Source organism: Atractosteus spatula, chromosome 1, assembly GCF_055471065.1.
Source record: "Atractosteus spatula isolate fAtrSpa1 chromosome 1, fAtrSpa1.hap1, whole genome shotgun sequence".
Classification (NCBI taxonomy): Eukaryota; Metazoa; Chordata; class Actinopteri; order Semionotiformes; family Lepisosteidae; genus Atractosteus; species Atractosteus spatula.
This window is the reverse complement of record NC_142706.1, coordinates 70783295-70803029: the sequence shown is the minus strand read 5'-3', so window position 1 is coordinate 70803029 and position 19735 is coordinate 70783295. Positions and strand designations below refer to the sequence as shown.

Below are 19735 nucleotides of genomic sequence, written 5' to 3'. Positions count from 1 at the left end.
AATCCATTATAATGTAATACATTTACATTCCTTTCTGTATTTATAACTGGCATGTTTCTTTGCTTGTCCATTGCAATTGAAAATGTTTAGAACCTGATATAGTGGTTTTATTAATTAGTGGAACATCTATTTCTTCTCCCTTTCTTCCAGCAGTTATTGTGGATACTTTGATATCCAAATGCATTATGCTTGGTTGTGGCAGTGATGTTATTACATACCATTGAATTTATTCTGCATGTAAAATACTTTAAATTACAAAACCCAATGAAATGGTTACTTTTATAGCTTGCTAATAGTAGATTATGATGTGTAATTCAATTTGTTGCAGCTTGTCATTATCCAAGACTAGTTTTAAACACACATACATACAGTATGACCCTCGCAGTGGATCTGCTGTCTAGTGTAGGTCAAATTGTCAAGACAAAACAATAAAATGCAATTCCTGACTGGATAAGCCCTTTTTTTCTGTATGTAATTCAACTATAATTTAACTATTTGCAGTCATAATTTGCCTTCTCTCCTTTATCAATCTGGAGTGTGAAGGTACTGTAAATGCAGGTTTGGAAAGGTCATGACATTTGTGTTCCTTTGAGTAAATAATAAAGTAACAGTGGGTAATGGACTGAGAAACAAGGAATCCATAGCAAATATTCTATGTTGGAATTTACGAAAGTGTTTCTTTCTGTATCTACAATTTTATTTTTCTGTTGCATGTGCTATGCATTAGACATTTTACATTTTCTTTCATTAATTTCTAGTATTTTATAGTAAATCAGTGTATCAAGACAGTTTGCCAAGGTTTTTGATCCATTGCAGACTTTATTACATTTCAATTCCTGCTATTGATTTAAATATCTATGTACATTTGAAAAGAAAAACAGAAAATGAAATTAATTTCATTCCTCTTATCCATGCCTGTGTTTTCTCTTGCAAGCTTCCTAACGTGAACATTCTGTAGCTGCTTTATGAAAATGGACTGGAATGAGCTTTGAAAATATCCATAAAAAATGTCCATGTTGGTATAACCACAGTTATAAAGTACACTGTAGTATACAGTAGTATTTAAGGTGGTTGACTGCATCAGCATGCCTAGGATGCAAAGGAACAAGTAATAGGTTTATTCTCTCACACCCGAAGAAGGCTCCACAGCTGAAACGTTGTGTTTTCCTTCTTTTCTTTTCAGCAAGGAATAAACCTATTATTTTCAAATTATGTCCTCTGTCGAGGTTGCTTATTACAGTATATCTATTTTTCCCCTCTTAGGTTTTCTATTTTTTAAACATTTTTTTTTATTTTAGTATATTTCAATAAAAGATGTGTTGGATACAATGTACAGTGGCTGTTAGGGAAATTGGTTTTAAGTCTTAATGGCAAAAGCCTCCAGGTAAGAACATGAATCTTCTTGATATAGTTCATTCAACAGAACAAGTATTGCTTTAGTGATAATGTGATTCGACTTTGCATCACAGATAAAAATAATTAGTGAATTGTTTAGGTCCTGTTTCTAGACAGATTCAACTTAATTTTCTAAAGGATTTTATATTTCTTAATGCAGAGCATCTTGTTTTGTTTTTTGGTAAATATAGCCTGACTTTCCTTACAAAGCTTTATTTTGACAAGTTGGATTTTAGATTATTAATTTCGTCCTTACCAGGAGTCAGAACTCTTTAGATACAGTATGTTTTTAATTTTCTTCATCAGATTTTGAATTGTTTTAATAGAGTGTTGTGTTTAAGTCTTTATTGATTTGTGCATTGTACACATAGTATCTTGGCAAACTGCAAATCATAATATTAAACTTCATCTTACGTGACACCTTTAAACGTTGCATTTCAAAGTGTTTTACAGTAGGTGTAAAAAAACAGTTATAAGAATAACACATTGCAGAATAATCATACTGTATAAGAAACACAAGCCGAAAGAGTCACAGCAGAAGATGTGTGGTCATTATAAAATGGAGCAGACACAGTCACTAATAAAATAAATAATGGCCTTTCAAGTGTCCCAATACTAATAGTCTCTTGAAGCCACCATTTTAAACACGAAGCAGATTTTTGTTCTGCTATGATCAAAATGTACAGTATGAAACTTGTACCCCTCAAAATATAAAGTATTTTCATGTTTGTCTCATCTGGTGGATTCAGTTCCCTTCAAAGGGATATAATTGGAAATTCAAATTATTTGGCAGTAAAGCAAATATGACAGTTTTGATTGTGCTATCACAATACTTTTGAAGGGAACTGAAACCACCAGATGATAGTTCATGCTTTGATTCATTAACAGTAATGTATGTTTGCATAGTTTCATCCTCCTTAAAAAAGATGTTTAATGTAATGTCTGAGCAATCTCTGACCAAGTATTCTCTGAAATAGCTTTAATATTCTCTAGTGATGGTTTACTATTGCAGGGCCACATGAAGGGGATCCAGGGAGATACTGTAAACCCTCACCACTCTTGTGTGCAGAACAGTGGGTGAAAGCTTTGTTCCACTGTAAGACAGGTTTGAGGCCCTGGACTGATTTGTCAGTAATAACTAAAATCACTTTCACTTCTTCAGCCATGGCTCAGGTTCAGTAAATTGTTTGGTGTGTTAGCATTTTAGGGAATGTACAGTAGCTATCACTGTTCATTCATCATCCCCGTCTTTAAGACATAATACTAGGCAAAGGAAGATTTAAGGAGCAGCTATATATCCAACTGAATTTTCTTGCACGATAGGGCTTTAGCAGTTTGCTGTTAACTTACACTGGGAATTAAACAAGTGATATAGCTGAGTTTGTGGTACTGTAAGTGTAGACGATATTTGACAACACAGCATTTACATTCTCCATAAATAAAATCTGTGCCACAGTTCAAAGGATAAAATTGCCTGTTTGTGGTGTAGTATCCTCTCACGAGGCACCAGTAATGTAGGGGTTGTGCATTTACTGGGACAATTCTTAAATGTAGCAGTAAGTCACAAAATGATTATTTTGATGGTATTAGAATCCAACCTTACGGGATAATTCAAACAACGCACACACACGGGTACTAATACACGAAAATACATTTATTAATACATAAAATGTGCATATAAACATAACAGATCTTATCGTGAGGGTTAGCAGAATACAACAGATATATTCATTCAGTCACGAAAAGTTACCAATACTAAGAGGGACATACGTTCAGTATATCATTCATTTAGACCGTTTCGTAAATGAACTTGGTTACAACTTCTACACTAGATACTCAAAACAAGTACATCACTCATAGGAATTAAGTTGATATCGACTGGTTGAGGTAACAATTGAATTCTCGAGCGGTAATGCAGAAAGTTGAATACTCATCCAATCTGTGTGGATTCAGATCTCCTGCAGACACAAAGAAGCAGTGGCAGGCTTGTTGCTGTCCAGTTGGCGTTCTCTGGCTCGGTGCCAGGCAGTGTTGTTGCGGCTTGCGACGGTGCGCTGCTGATGCTCTCTGAGGACCGGCTAGTTAGTTTTGTGCACAGGAGAAAAGTGACTGCAGGTCCCAGCAGGTCAGGAAGAAGACGGGTTCGTTCCTGATGAAGCGCTAGTTCTGAATAGTGATTCAGCTGTTCACAGTTCCGAACTGTTCATGAGGCTTGCTGCTGATGCTAACCTCGGGTGGATCCTTTGGTTACGTGCTGGCAACCTCCGTCCTCGACTCTTAGAACAAAGGAAAGTCCTGTACTCGGACACACTGGCCGTTACGTGGTGGTCCGGGCTGAGTATGAGGAGGTTCAGGAGGAGCCCTGAGGCTGAATGTCCAGCAGGTGCACTGCGAGAATGTCCTGCTCCTGGGAACTGTGTTCCCTTGGGAACTGTTCTACCCTTTGGAACTTTGCTACAGGCTCTCTGTGTTGCCTGTTTTTCCTGGAGGAAATGCAGGTCGTTCATTGGTTGAAAGTTTCATGGGCATCAGAGACCCACGTGGGGTTAACCTGCCCTACCAGTTCCTGATTGGCTGATGATGAGTAACCATGCCCTCTGACCTCAAAGTTGTAAACAAACTTTGAATCAGACTCCCTTGGAATCTCCCAGACATTAAGGCGCCAGATAACCATTTGTTAAGGTTGCTGGAGAATCTCAGCACTGGGGAGCTGTTCATTATCAGGACACTCTATCAGCTAGAAAAACACCTTAATTGTGAACCAAATGGAGTGGCCTCAAGCACCACTGAGATGAAGGAGAGAGGGACTGGCAAGGGAACAGAAAATTAATTCTTGTATTTTAATAAGCCTCGTCGCTACAGTAGGTCAAGTGTTTTTAACCCTAACCCTAACCCTAAGGCTTGTTTAGTATTTAAAACCCTACGGTATGTTATTTTGAAACTGTGATATTTGTAATGGTTTGCACAGTGGCAAAGCAGTCGTCTCGCAGAGTTGATACCTTGGGTTCGATTCTGGACCTGGTGTTCTGGGTTTCCCCCAGAGTCCAGAGACTGGAGGGTTGGCTTCTGGGAAAAATGGACCCTGGTGTGAGTGCGTGTGTCTCCGTGTCTGTGTGTGTCTGTGTGACATGGACAGGCGTCTCTGTCCAGAGTGTACCCCTCCCTGCTTGCCGAGATCGACTCCCCAGCAACCCTGAATTGGGTGAAACGTTTAGAAAATGGATGGATATTTGTAACGATAAATGTACTGAATAGAAAATGAAATGCACAACTGATGTTTCTAATTTTAAGTGGCTAATTGCAGGTTTCAAGCAGGTTCCAGTCCACATTTTCACAGCACTTCGGCTTTGGCTTGGTTGCCGATTGAAATCAGTTGGAGTGAATCGAGCTGATTGGGGAGCTCATGGTCGGCCACAGAACAACCAATATTGTCAATGGGGTGCTTGTGGGAGTGGGCAGTATCTGTGGGGTGGTGCCTTTTTGAATTTAAATTCCTTTGTATCTGTTCGATATGCATAGTGTGACATAGAGGTGATCAACCTGACAGCCATCACCCAAAGGATGCTTCAGGTTGTCTTCTTGTCTTCCTTTTATTCCAGATCAGAGCAAGAGCCATGTGGCAGATTGTTTTGATTGTAAATTCCAAGTTGGAAATTTAGAGGGGGCCACTTCAAAATGTAACGCTAGATTCACCCAGTAAAACGAAGCAATGTCCCATTTTGCAATTAAAAAGAGAAGATAAATCATCTCCTCATTTACTTGCTGATGGAGGGATTCCTGTACAGTATATTTAGAACCTGTTGTGTCCAGACACTACAGAAAAACTGAACCCTGCAGGCTAGTTTGGGTTAAGAGCCATGAAAAGAGGTTGACCCTGTTCTGTTTGATTCCACAGGATGGATTATTTTGCCAATGAAACTCTAATTCAGGCCACTAGCTATTTTGTTTGGTACAAAGGTATTATTTATAAAAAACAGAATGTGTGTTCTTAACAGAGGCAATACAGATTTAATTGGAATGCATTTCACACAAAGACCAAATTGCCAATTAATTAATTTTTTTAGTCAAAAGGGCACTACCAGAATCATTTCTTCAATTTATGATTAGCGGTTTAGCAAAATCACCAGATTAGTTTTAATAAGAAATCTCTTACTGCTTGTGGACTCATACATTTTTAATTTGTAACTGTGTGAAACATATAAAAATTTTTCATTGAAATAACGGGGATTTGAGTGCATTTCCTGTTGTTCACTTCTAAGGTACTGTAGCATTGACATGTTTGCTTAAAATGCCAAACTATCTTGCCTAATTTACAGTACTCATGCGTAACAGACACAACCACTTGCTTACTGAAGGGAAAACATGTTACAAAATTAAACATCAATTTGAGTTATGTTTTAGAAGGAAACTTAATTTTCCCCAAGGCACTTTTATAAATTGACATTTTATGTGATTGGCTCACAGTAGTTTTAAATGTCGTAGTAGTAAACTAAATGCTTCATTGTGTGGAAAGAAACCACATGCTGTCAGAATAATAATAATAATTGCTTACACTTTGAGAGGACACTCCACTCAAAGCGCTTTACAGTTAATGGGGATCCCCTCCACCACCACCAATGTTCAGCCCCACCTGGACGATGCGACGGCAGCCATAGTGCGCCAGAACGCTCACCACACATCAGCTCTCAGTGGGGAGGAGAGCAGAGTAATGAAGACAATTCATAGATGGGGATTATTAGGAGGCCATGATTGGTAAGGGCCAATGGGAAATTTGGCCAGGATGCCCTACTCTTTTCGAGAAACGCCCTAGGATTTTTAATGACCACAGAGAGTCAGGACCTCGGTTTTATGTCTCATCCAAAGGACGGCGCCTGTTTACAGTATAGTGTCCCCCTCACTATACTGGGGCATTAGGACCCACATGGACCACAGGGTGAGCGCCCTGGCCCCACTAACACCTCTTCCAGCAGCAACCTTGTTTTTCCCAGGAGGTCTCTCATCCAGGTACTGACCAGGCTCACACCTGCTTAGCTTCAGTGGGTTGCCAGTTGTGAGTTGCAGAGTGATATGGCTGCTGGCCGTATGAATCGGTCTTCCATACATACACACAGTAACTGGCTTTGGAAACAGTTTAAATTAGGGATTTAAAATTGCAATTCTAAACACTTAATAAAATACATTTACAAAATAATAATAGAGTGATGTATGTGTGATATCATTCGATATCAGTGGTTCCCAATCCAAGTCCTGGTGACAAACACACCTATTGTTTTTTGTTCCAGCCGAGCCCTAAGTTACACAATCAAACCCTTCATTCACATAATAATAATCATCATCATCATCATTTTTAAGGCTACTTATTCCTATGTAACTTGCATGCCTATGTAGCTCCCTAATCTAATTTTACCACTTGGTTAATTCCGATCATGGCTTTAATTCATTAACTGTTTGTTCCATGTTGGAGCTTTAACCGATGTTAAAAGTCCCAAACATTTGAGTAAAAACAAACATTAAATTGAAGCAATTTCTTAGATTAAGTAAGGTTTCAATTATCTAATGAGAGTGAAAACTGGCAGGTGTGCAAACCCTAACAGTAACTGGCTTCCACACATTAATGCAATAACAGCTGCCTGCACAGGTACACAGTGAGACTGATTCACAGAGATGACTATTAGCCTTCATATCCACATTTTTCACTCTGCTATGGTTATTTTATTACACAGGTTTATCAGTGTTGTGTACATAATAAAACAGATACAACACTTAAAACACATCCCAGAAAACTTTATATTTGATGTTTTAATATTACAAAAATAAAAAAGTTACATTGGATGCATATTTGATTAATTATTTATTAGCTACAAAATATACCAGATAGCAAGATATTTTTTTTTAATGTCATGGACATATTAACACAACAACACAAGGTGAATTATTATACAATAATTTGAAAAATAAACTTGGTTCAAATGACGAGTTTGCAAAATTGTATTTTATGCTTTTTCAATTCCTTTTCTCCAGATTAGAAAAAAAAGACATGGTATTATACAGTACATCAGGATGAATAGATTGATTATATATAGCTGCCAATAATTAATTCATGCAAGTCTTCTTAAAACACACTTCATTTCAGTTCCAGATATATTGAATCTAATTTCGGTGGAGTCTTCTGAAGTGATTAAGGGAAATATTCCAGATATTTTTAGCTCACACTAAAAATGACATTTAACCTAGACTGTAACAATTGTGTCTGCAACGGGTTTTAATAATCAGATTCAGTGAGAAATTAATTTGCAACTCAGTTAATCAAGCATTCTCATTACACAGATTAAATGAGGTTTTCTTTCATACCTAGCAAGATGAAATTGGAGGAGGTCTTGAACCCCTTTGGAATCCTTAAAAAACAACTCCTTTAATAATTCATTGGGTTTTTTTGTGTGTAAACAGTTTTAATTCATTCATACCCTGTATAATCACAATACACCCATTATTCAGTTTCTGAAAATCTGTTCCTTGTGAAAACGTGTAAACCAAAATCTTACATTTCTTTAAAAATCCAATATCACTTGTTTTTACCCTAACACAGCCCTGAATCATCAAAGTAAAAACGTTGTTGTTTGTTCAGAATAATTACCATGTTTACCTTTGCACAGTAGTTAACAAGATCAATATAATTAATAAAATGTATAAAAATTCTAAGAATTCTAAGAATCATGAACTTAGTTGTGGGAGGTCAGAATGGCATTTCCACTTCTATTTCCCTTTCGAACAATGTGACTGTGTTTAACAAATACAGTACAAACTTGTTAAATGGGTGTTTAAATAGAGGGAAGGGCGTATTTATCTAACTATAATGCCATAAACATGATGAACCTTAAGATATTCTAATAAATGTGCCCAAACTCACAGTACAATTGCATTTTACACAGTATAGTAAACGTTTTTTTTTATGGAATAAAACAATTTTTAGTTGTTCTTCCGCAACATCTCTAAAGAAGGACTTAACTGAAACTGATACATTTTTAATTTGAAATTTCACTTGACATTCTTGAAATCAAATACTTTTTTTATTTGTGAGATGAGAACTAACACTATCATAGTTTTTCTTAGACATCCGAATAGTAATTGAGAATATGATATTCTGTCTGTTCGCGGCTGATTTTCATAGACTGCTACTGCTTATGTGTTGTCCTTGACCATGCAGATTTCTTTGGAATTACTGAGTCAAGAGACCTTTGTTTCCACAAGCTGGACAATTAGCCTTTGGGTTTACTTCCATGTTTTCATGAATCCTGGAAACAGGTAACCTGAGACACAGCGCAAGTAATCACACTGACAAGCCAGTCATCAAATCTAACATTTTCTTTTCATTTTCCTTTTTTCTTCAGGTCACTACCTTGGTGAATACGAGTAATAAAGGCCCGTCCAGCAAAAAGAAGGGACGCTCCAAGAAGGCTCACGTCCTGGCTGCCTCTGTGGAGCAGGCCACCCAGAATTTTCTGGAAAAGGGTGAGCAGATTGCCAAAGAGAGCCAGGACCTGAAAGAAGAGCTCATTGCTGCAGTTGAAGATGTTCGTAAACAAGGTGATGTACATGCTCCTCACTTCCAGATATTCCACGTACATGTACAGTAAAAGATACGTTCTATCACATTTATCACTAGCATTTAACGTTTGGCACTGGGATAATTTTGGTATACTATGTAACTCCTATTCTCCTATTAAATACATTCTACACATATTGCTTTGACTCATACAGTATGTGGTTATATTTTAATACTGTATGTGTTACATTTGATTCAAGTGAAGCTGCATAGCTTGCATATTCTTTAGATTGTGTACAGCTTGTCGAGGGCAGCACAGTGGAGGTTAGGATTGCTGCCTTGCAGTGATGAGGCCCTGGGTTCAGTTCCTGAGCTGCTAACTGCAGGGGGTTTGAATGTTCTCCATGTGTTTGTGTGGACTTCGTCCAGACAGGAGGTACAGTAGGTGAATTGGCCTCTGGGAAACATTGGGCATTGGGCATTTTCAGTTCTAAAATATGCCTAAGTATTTTGTTCTTTTTGTGTTTTGCATTTTTACATATTTAGTTATTTTTCTTTTCTACTCTGTAAAATATAACAATAAGTTTTAACTTTATTTTTTTTTCATTAAAAGTGCAAAGCCCGGTATATTTGGGAAAATGTACAGTATACACTTTATTTACAAATATTTTTTTAATTTGCGACAACCATATCTAGAAAACTAGAAAAATAGAGTCTATAAACAAGAAGTCTTGGGCACTGCATCATGACTTAGCTGAAGTATGAAATATAAAAACTGACATGCTGTCCATTAGGAACAGCAGAAAAATCAATTCTAGTTATTTCTTCAGTTGTCCTTGAATGTGTGGTGGACTGAATTTAGCAGCTTATTCAATTAAAATGGTTGAAGTCAAATGTCAAGGTCACAAGTAGTTCTAATTACTTTTCAACATATTGTATATTGATCTTGTCTAATAGGAATTAGTCTCTCTTGAGAAGTGACAAAGGGTGAAATAAATGTACACAAACCTTATCATACAGTAAAACACAAATTTTCTTTACCAAATTTAATTTAACTTAAGTATAGTATATGTCAGATTTAAAAATGGACTAGAGTAAGCAAGGAAATAAACAATGAATGAATCTATTTTAATACCTTTCTGTTTAGAAATATCAGTTTGTATTGTAATCCTAAATGCACAACTGATAAAGTAAATATGTAATGTAGTGTTGTGTATTGTATAACAACAACTAATACATATTATTTTAATATGATTTTGTCTGTTACTTTTCTGTGGTTATACGGAACATTGTGGAAATAATTTGTTCTATCATTGCACCATTAATGGTTTAAATGTATCAATAGGATGAAAAATATAAAAGCCTTCATTTATGCTGCACATCTGTGCATTTTTGCTACCATCTTAAGAAATGTTTTTAATACTCAAGTGAAGACATATGTGAGTAGTAGATCATCAGATTTAACAGAGATGAATTTTGATACTAGTAAGCTGCACAACAAGTTATATCAACCCTGAATTTATTAATGTATCTTATAACGTGTATAGACTATTAAAAAGAATAATTAATAATATTTTTTCAAGGGGCTGGGATCTTTGATTTGTCACAAAATCTTTATATGACGTGACACGGATCATTTAACATTTCAACATGTATTCGGAAAAGTAAAACTTGTTATATTTCTTTGAACAAGCAGCAACAGTAATGAACTGTCAAAAGGCTTTTGTTAATGTTCCTCATAAAAGATTAATTTAGACAACAGGCATTCGAGGAGATGTATGAGTCTGAGTTGGTTAATAAATTGAAAACAGCATAGATAATGGATGAATGCTAAACTTTTGGTGATGTAATTAGTGGACTACTACAGGAATCTGTACTAGGACCACTGGTCTCCCTATCTCCAGTCAATGAATAAGATTCTGGTACAGTTAATAAACTACTCAGGAAAGCAAAGACAGGAAGATCAGCATTCTTTATGAAACCACAAATTAAATTAAAAAAAATAAAATTAAAGACAGGACAAACAAACAGTAGGTGATGTTTCATGTTGTAGTGTTTCATAGCCGTTCAGGGACGCCAAATATGTAATCATAGTGGCTCTCTGAAGGCACCAGTTCTGTAGGGTTTGGGCATTTACTGAGACAATTATCAATTGTAGCAGTAAATCACAAAGTTGATTCTTTTGATGGCTTTAGAATCCAACCACGCGACATAACTCAAACAACGCGCACACACAGGTACTAATACACGAGGATACATTTATTAATACATAGAATATGCATATAAACCTAACAGATCTTATCGAGAGGGTTATCAGAATACAAAAGATATATATTCATTCAGTTACGAAGTGTTACACATCAAGAGGACATACGTTCAGTATATCATTCATTTAGACCGTTTCATAAATGAACTTGGTTACAACTTCTACATTAGATACTCAAAACAAGTACATAACTCTTAGGAATTAAACTGATATCAACTGGTTTGGATAACAATTGAATTCTCGAGCTGTAATGCATTGAAGTTGAATACTCATCCAATTTCTGGGGATTCAGATCTCCTGCGGGCACAAAGAAACAGTTGCAGGCTGTTGCTGTCCAATCCGCGCTCTCTGGCTCCGTGCCAGGCTGTGCTGTGCGGCTTGCGACGGTGCGCTGCTGATGCTCACTGACCGGCTAGTTAGTGTTGGCTTTAACTAGCAAAGTTTGTGCACAGGAGAAAAGATGACTGTGGGTCCCAGCAAGTCAGGAAGAGGACCGGTTCGTTCCTGATGAAGACTAGTTCTGAATAGTGATTCAGCTGTCCACAGTTCCGATCTGTTCACGAGGCCTGCTGCTGGTTACTCTCTGGCAACCTCCACTCTAGACTCTTAGAACAAAGGAAAGTTCTGGCACTCGGACACACTGGCCGTTCCGTGGTTGTCCGGGCTGAGTCTCGGGATGGTCAGGAGGCGCGCTGCGAGAATGTCCTGCCCTTGGGAGCCTTCTGCTCCTGGGCCGTCCTGCCCTGGAATTCTCCTTTGAATTCCCTTTAGAACAGTCCACAGAATCCTCTCCAGAATCTTACTGAATCTCCCGAATCTGAATCTTGTTGAATCTTTCAGGCTCTCTGTGTTGCCTGTTTTTACCTGGAGGAACTTCAGCTCGTTGATTGGCTGAAAGTTCCATGGGCATCAGAGTCCCACGTGGGTTACTCAGCCCTACCAGTCCCTGATTGGTTGATCAAGGTGAGATATGAGTCACTTAGTCCTGACACTTAGTAATGCAGTCCAGATGTCCATCCGGCACTCCCTAGACTGATAGGCGCCAGTGGATGACCATTGATCATGATAGCCAGACTTAGCTAAGTGCATCCCCCTTTGGGAGCTGTCCTAGGAAACCTTAAATCATCTTGCATGAATAGTTTCTCTGTGGCTGCACCACAGAGATGAACAGAGAAATGGGGCCTCATTTGGGAAGCTCAGAAACACTTAATTCTGCCTTATTATTAAGCCTCGCCGCTACAATGTTAATAAGTATTACCGTATATGTAGTTCAGGTGGGTAGCTGCGTCAGCATGCGTAGGCTGCAAAGAAACAAGTAATAGGTTTATTCCATGCTGAAAAGAGAAGAAAGGAAACACCATAACATTCCTTTCTTCTCTTTTCAGCATGAAAAAACCTATTACTTGTCCTATTACCGTATACTGAATGTGCAGTGACAAAAAACATAAACATATACAGTAAGTATACAGAATGGAAAAAGCTGACCTTGAAGTGTCTTAAAGAAGAATTTGGTGTTATGTTGACACCTCATTTACATCTTGTAGACAATGTGAGGAAGAAATATAAAAGGCAAACAGGATTAAAGGAATGTCCTACACTGACAGGCTAAAGGATCAGAAGGTTTTTAGACTTGCACACAGATGCTTACAAGGGGGCCTGATCCAAATATTTAACATCCTCAAAGGCACTGACAAAGTCAGTCAACTGAAATTCTTCAGAATACAACAGTGAAACACAAACCAAAGAACAGAAGTGACCTGTTTAAGTGCCTTACAACCAAGAACAGGAGGCACTTCTTTGTATAATGTGAGTATTGTGTGTGTATGGAACAGGGCTGGCTAGCTACAGTATGCTGTTGAAGGTGATTCCCTGACTTCTATCAGAAAGCGGCCTGATGTCATCCTTGGATCAATGAGCCTACTCTAGTTTGCAGCCCTCTTTAAGTCCCAAAATTGTAGATTCATCTTAGGTGATTGTCAAATGCTTACTTTAAAACACCTTGGTCCCTCCATATGCAATATTTAGGGTTTTGGATAAAAGAATTATTACATTTTACTTTTTTTAGATTTTAAAACTTGTGATATTTAAAATCCAGTGCTTTGTTCTGTCCCAATGATTTCTCAATATCGCCCTCAAATCATATTGAAATCTCTGTTGTACTTTATCTCTCCTTGGAATATCAGCTTGTCTCTCACTTCCTCCTGATTTATTTCTGTCCTTTCCTGTGCCGAAGATATTTAATAATGCTTATCTTTGGCAGATATACAGCAGTGCAGCACTGCATTTGTATCGAAATATACCCAAAGGGAAAAAGAGGAATGCAGGACTACATTACCAATACCTTCATCAAACGTACTTGCAATCTCAGTAAAATGCAGGTGGTATGTTTTTAAAAATCCTTGTAGAAATAACTTCCTGTAACTCTAGTCTCTGTTCAACAATATCTAATTAATGTATTATTACTTATTAGTAGTGAGGCTACTGCCATTCATGGCATATGAATGAAAATCAGTGGGCACCCATAAAAGTTTCATCTTGCTGAGATTCTGTTCACATGGAGTTTTTCCAAATTATTAATAGTTTAAAGCCTATACTTTATACATCTAAACGTACAGATATTGTTTGTTATGTGAAAGACAGACCTTTAGAAAACTTTCAACTATTTTATGTTGAATTGCAGCAAAATCAATCAGCGGCACAAAGAATGCATTGTAATTGCTTACTCTTGTGTGAATAGTTTTACAGATTTGCTTTACATTACAGGAGTTACAACAGGATGCTTTGAAGAACAGTCGACTTTTTTAGATTGTTGTTTTTTTCTAATTATGCTTTCTCTCTTCAAAGAAAGACGGCCTTCCGATTTTCAGCTTTTAGCTGATCGTTGCAGTTTACATGCCATCAGAGATTGTTGGACTTTTAAAAGCAGTCTAGATGTTTTCCTAAATGTCTGTTTTTTTTTAAATCAGATTCGTTAGATGATTAAATCAATTCAAGCTTTATTGTCTCTTGGGGGAAATTTGTTTTAGTGCCCAATCCAGTACGACAAAACAACAAAGACACAAAAACATTGCCAACAAGAAGACAGTACAGCAGAGTACTGCACAGGGGATGAAAGACGGGAGTAAGAATTCACAGAGAAGCAGGTGTGCCACACACTCCATACTGATCTTAACCTTCGTTACAACCCTCTGTGTGAAGAGGATATTTAGATTGATTTGATTTGCTGCAATAATTCTGCTGCCCATCTTCACAATTTTCCCAACCTATTACTACTACCAATACTTGTACTGATGCAACAAGTGAGACAATACAGTATGTTAAAATACTTTCAATAAATGATTTGTAGAATAATGTTAAAATAGTTCTACCTACCTTAAAATTTCCTAAGAAAAAATCCATCTGTGTACTTTTTTTTAATGGTGCACAATATTTGTCCTATCTCACTATTTTGTTTATGACCAGCCCCAAGTACTTGCAATTCACAACCTCTACAGTATCCGACAATTAATTACAGAAGGTTGGATGGGAGTTGCTTTGTTTTCTAAATTTCAATTTGTTTTTTAAAACATTTAACATCAAAGAGAGCTCAGCACACTATGTAGCAGAATTATTTATAATAACCCATTTTACTACGTTTTCATTTAATTTGAAGTTCTTTGAGATTTTCTGTGCTAGCAAGAGTGATTAAATTGTATTGAAAGCAGAGGAAAAATCAACACATAACATTCTTACAAATGTCTTTGCTTGGTCGAGATGCTGATCGGCCATGTTTAAGAAGTATTATTAACATCTTCTCCCCTCCTTTCTCTGTATGCCAACTGCAAAGGGTCAATAAGGTTCTGCTGTCTCCAGAATTTTCACTGGCAGAGATGTGAGACCAACTGGCAGGTACCTGTTAATCTCACATGGCCTGGCATTTTTTCAAATAGGAATAATAATAGATTTCTTCCAGAGAGAGGCAATGGTTTATAAATTTAAGGAAATCTGAAAAAGGAGACGAAAAACATCATATACTGTATCTGATCTGCGCAAGACTGCAGAACTTTGACAGCCACACAGATTATCTGAACCTGCATTCTTTCTTACATGAATCGATTTATAGTACATTTTGACGAACGTAATATATAAATGTAAAAGGTATGGAAACTGAAGGTAAACTGAAAGTATATGTGTATATGTTACAGTTAACATGATACAAACATATATAATTTCATCAATAAATCCCCAACCATAATTATTTACCCCGAGTAGAATAATGCGATTATCTTTTCACTGGGGGTGTCATTGATAAGGACCTGCCTGGCCTGTAGATCAGCCCTTCTGTGTAGCTTTGTTACTGGTAGGAAATCAATAAAAAGGTCTCATTCAACCATTTTTGAAAGACAGGGTATCAGCTTCAACAACATTGCTGGGCAGTTTGCTCCTAGGCTTCCACGACCCTTGTGCGAAAATGTACCTCCTCAGTTTTAAATGCTTTCCAACGCATGTCCTCTGGTTTGTGATTCACTTCTGATTCATTTCAGTAGTTTTGGTCTGACTCAAGGGCATTTTCCAGTGTGGCCAGTCTAGGGCTCAGAGTCCCTGAAATACCTGGAGTACCTGTTTCTTTAGGTTTTCTCTCCGTCTGAGCTCTTCATTAGGCGTACTTAACCCCTGTTTAACCAGTTTATTGATTCTTGACTGTTTCTTGGCATTCCAGTTTTAGTTTCAGAAATACCCATCTTAATGCGCACCATTTCTAATGAATGTACTGTAGCACAGAGAACTCTTTTTACTAAGACAATTATTTAGGAAGGTCATTTTATTATTTTTACAGTGCACTTAAAGCCTCAAGGGTTTCTGAGCACTGTGTCAGACATCTTCAAATATTAACTCCAACCACCCCCTTTCCTTTTTTTGTGTTCTGGAGCTTAGTTTTCAGTAATGAAGAATATGAACCTGTCTATTGCCTGGAGAGGGGATGTGATTATTTCTCCCTCAACAGTGTGTAGAGATTACTGCAGGCTTTTAAGAGAGTCTCTGCAGGATCTTGTCAAGAAGGTTTAGACTAATATGGAAACTCTGTCTGTCACCTTAGCAAGCCAGAAGGTTGTTAACTTCAGCTATAGCCCTTCTTGGAACTGTGCTTCATTATTTAGTGCAAATTAATGTGAACGCATGCACTGCTAATTGGTTTTGTTGGCTCTTCTCTTCAAGTTCATTTCTGCCAGTCAGAGAAGGCGTACAGAGGAATGTGATGAAACATTCAGTTTGCTGTAAGGGGCTTTTCACCAAAGGTTTTGTGGAATAGTCCATCCAACCCTTTGTGAGCAAAATTTTAAAAGCACTTTAGAATGTGCTGAGCCAAGATATCAGGTTCCATATAAAAATGTTTATGGCACACTGGAATCTGATAATTTAGGATTGTGCATCACATTGCAATTTGAAATGAATGGGAATGAGCCTAAATTTCATTTCTCTAAATCTCCAATTAACATATCCATCCTCATAAATAGTTAGTATTCCTAGTTCAATCGTAATTTATGCAACATTAAAAGTTTGATTATCTAATGAAGTGTGAATCCTGAAGGCTGCAATACTCACTTTCAGCTTTTTTCCAACTAGACAGAGGTGCTTCAGTGTGAGCAGCTGGCTTAATGAAGTTTGTGCATAGGCTGCTGTGACGTGTGGCGAGCAGATATGTGTCACGTAGCAGTTCCTTCTGGGCCCTATGCGGACGACGCAATCCAGAATAGTGAAGATACACTAGGGAAAAAGTCATGCGGGAGAGGGTCTGGAGACGGGGGGCTTGTCCATGCAGTGCTGGTGTCCAGGGGGAGTGAATCCGGGGTGAACAAACAAGGCGAAATCCAAAAGAGTAATCCGAGACAAAGGGTAGAGTCCAAGGCCAGGGGATCCATCCAGGGAGTTAAAACACGAACCGGGTCGGGACCGGCGAAGGGAGGGGAATCAGGAACAGAAGAGTAAAACCATAACGGAGCCAGACGCAGCAGGACCCCGGACTCTCATGATGCGGAAATCAATGAGGAGCCAGGAGTGAGGTCCGCGTCTGGCTTTTAAGGGGGAACGGGAATAGGGAACAGGTGCAGATAATGAGAGGGAACGAGGAAGGGCTGGAGCGCCCTTAAGAGGAGGGGTTAGCGATCGTGACAATATGGTTCTCTTTTGTTTCCCAGCAACTTCACACCTGCTGAATGACAGACAGCTCAGTTCCTTAGCTCCTCCAATTTATAAATCAACGAAATTCGAGAAGAAAAAAGAAATGATAAGGTTTTCCACATACTTTATATTCAAAATCATTTTGAGAAAATACTGTAGCTAGAAGACTGGTAGAACAGGCACTATAGTTCTTGAAATCACAGTAATGACACCCGATTTCACCCATTTGTACTACGTTAATAATGAAGGGTAATGTGGTACAGTATATCATTGACCGATTTTTCTAAAATGCTATAGCTCTGCTATTGAAAGTGATAAGATCAGGAATCCAGTCTCCTGACTTTAGACCTGGTCTCTAATTGCACAATGTCTTATTAAGAAAAACAGCAGTGGTTAAGAGTGGTACAAGGCTTAGTCATTAACTACATTTTGCTCCTGACTTTCATTTTGTATGAATAATACACAATTCGTTTAGTGTCTGTGTAATATGTCAGGAACAGATGTTTTACTTAAAAAGGATTAAATGAGAATTGAATCAGAAGCTGTGTTCTCTGTCAGATCATAATTACTTGCGATTCAGTAACTGGCAAAATACTGTATAAAGATTTAGTTGACTTTTATTTTGTCTTATGATATACACATTCGCTTAATGATTTTGAAGGATATGAATTTGTAAGAGCCTCATATGTCTTAGCAACAGATGGGTAGATGCAACTACCAATACTTCATTGCAAGATCATCAGTTCCTCTTTATAATTTATGTCTAGAGACCTCAAGCATTGATGCCCACACCTATTATCACTGGATTGAGCAGTTAATGCAAATCCTTCCTTTTCTTTTAGAAAGCTTTCTTTTGGTGGATAACCAATTGTATTTTATCCCAGCATTATTTTTAAATCCAAATCACCACCACCTTTTTATAATAAATAATAATAATACACTTCATTTTATATAGCGCCTTTAAAGGTGGCTTTTTAAAGCACTTTACAGAATGACAACAACCATAAATACAATGAATACACAAGATAAAAGACAATTACAATACGCAGACAAGACCGTGGATGGGGGTACTAAGTATAGTAGGAGCAGAGGGGTAAAGAATGGAACCAGTTAAAGTAAAGGATCTTCTAAATAAGAAGGCTTTGAGTCTGGATTTGAAGGAGTTTAGAGAAGGTGACTCTCTGATATCCTTGGGGAGAGAGTTACAGAACTTGGGGGCATAACAGGAGAAGGCCCTGTCATCCATACAGTGTAGACAGGCTTGGGGGACAGTCAGGAGACCAGAATTAGAAGAGCGAAGGTTGCGAGGTGGGGAGTAGGGCGATAATAGTTCAGACAGGCACTGAGGTGCCAAGCCATGCAGAGCCTTATAGGTGAGCATGAGGATTTTAAAGTCCACACGGAATTTGACAGGAAGCCAGTGTCTTTATTGGTCATATATAATTTCTTGTATTAGGAATTTGTCTTTTTTGCATACCCTAACTTGCTCTCCATTAAACACACACAGACAGGGAGAGAAGCTTGGGGTCAGAGCACAGGGTCAGCCATTTATACAGTACCCCTGGAGTAGTTGGGCTTAAGGGCCTTGCTCAGGGACCCAATGGAGTAGGACTCCTCTCCTGGCCACAGGATATGAACCGGCAACCTTCCAGCCACAGGTGCAGAGCCTTAGTCACAGAGCCACCGCTCCGCCCATGCACTGTGTCACAAAAATGATATTATAGTCTTAGAAAGAGTTCTAAAGAGCAATAAGAATAAGTCTAGGTCTCATATGAGGATATGTCATATGTGGATAGGTTAAAAGAGCTAAATATCTTCAGTCTAGAACAAAGGAGAATGAGAAGCTATGATCTATATACAAAATAAGAGGTATAGACATGGTCAAACTAGGGGACTATTTAACACAGTAATGAAACAAGTACAGTATAAAGAATTGGAGAATTTTACAAGTATTGAGAAAGCATGAGAAAACAGAATAATCCAAATAAAAAGAGACATCTGAGAGAATTGATGCTGCTGCTTCAAGTAATCACAAGCAAGATTCCACCAGGGGGCAGAATTCTCTTCTTGTGAACATGAAGCACAGAGGTGTACATTCAGCAGCTGAATCACTGTAGTAGTAAGGCATTTTCCCATTAGTTTTCTAACCACTTTATTTATTTTGAGCTTCATATTACACTAACACCTGCTGTCACACAGTATTCACAGGTTTCGGAGGGCAAATAATTATTGTAAAGCCTAGATTGGTACTGTATCAGGTGAACTCAGTGGGGAGCTGTAATAAATAACCATATTAACTGAAATACTTCCCCAAAGCATTGAAAAGGAATGCAGACTGGTGAAAAGTAATATCTGTGGTAATGACCAGACAT

General features: G+C 37.9%; 1 protein-coding gene across 1 annotated transcript in view; it reads left to right on the top strand.

Annotated features, from left to right (window-relative positions):
* Positions 1-19735, top strand: part of ctnna2 (catenin alpha 2) — a 549783-nt gene that overhangs the window by 110253 nt on the left and 419795 nt on the right. The window contains exon 3 of the mRNA XM_088930486.1: positions 8784-8979. Within this exon, the coding sequence (XP_088786612.1) occupies positions 8784-8979 (196 nt within the window). The remainder of the gene's footprint in view (positions 1-8783; positions 8980-19735) is intronic.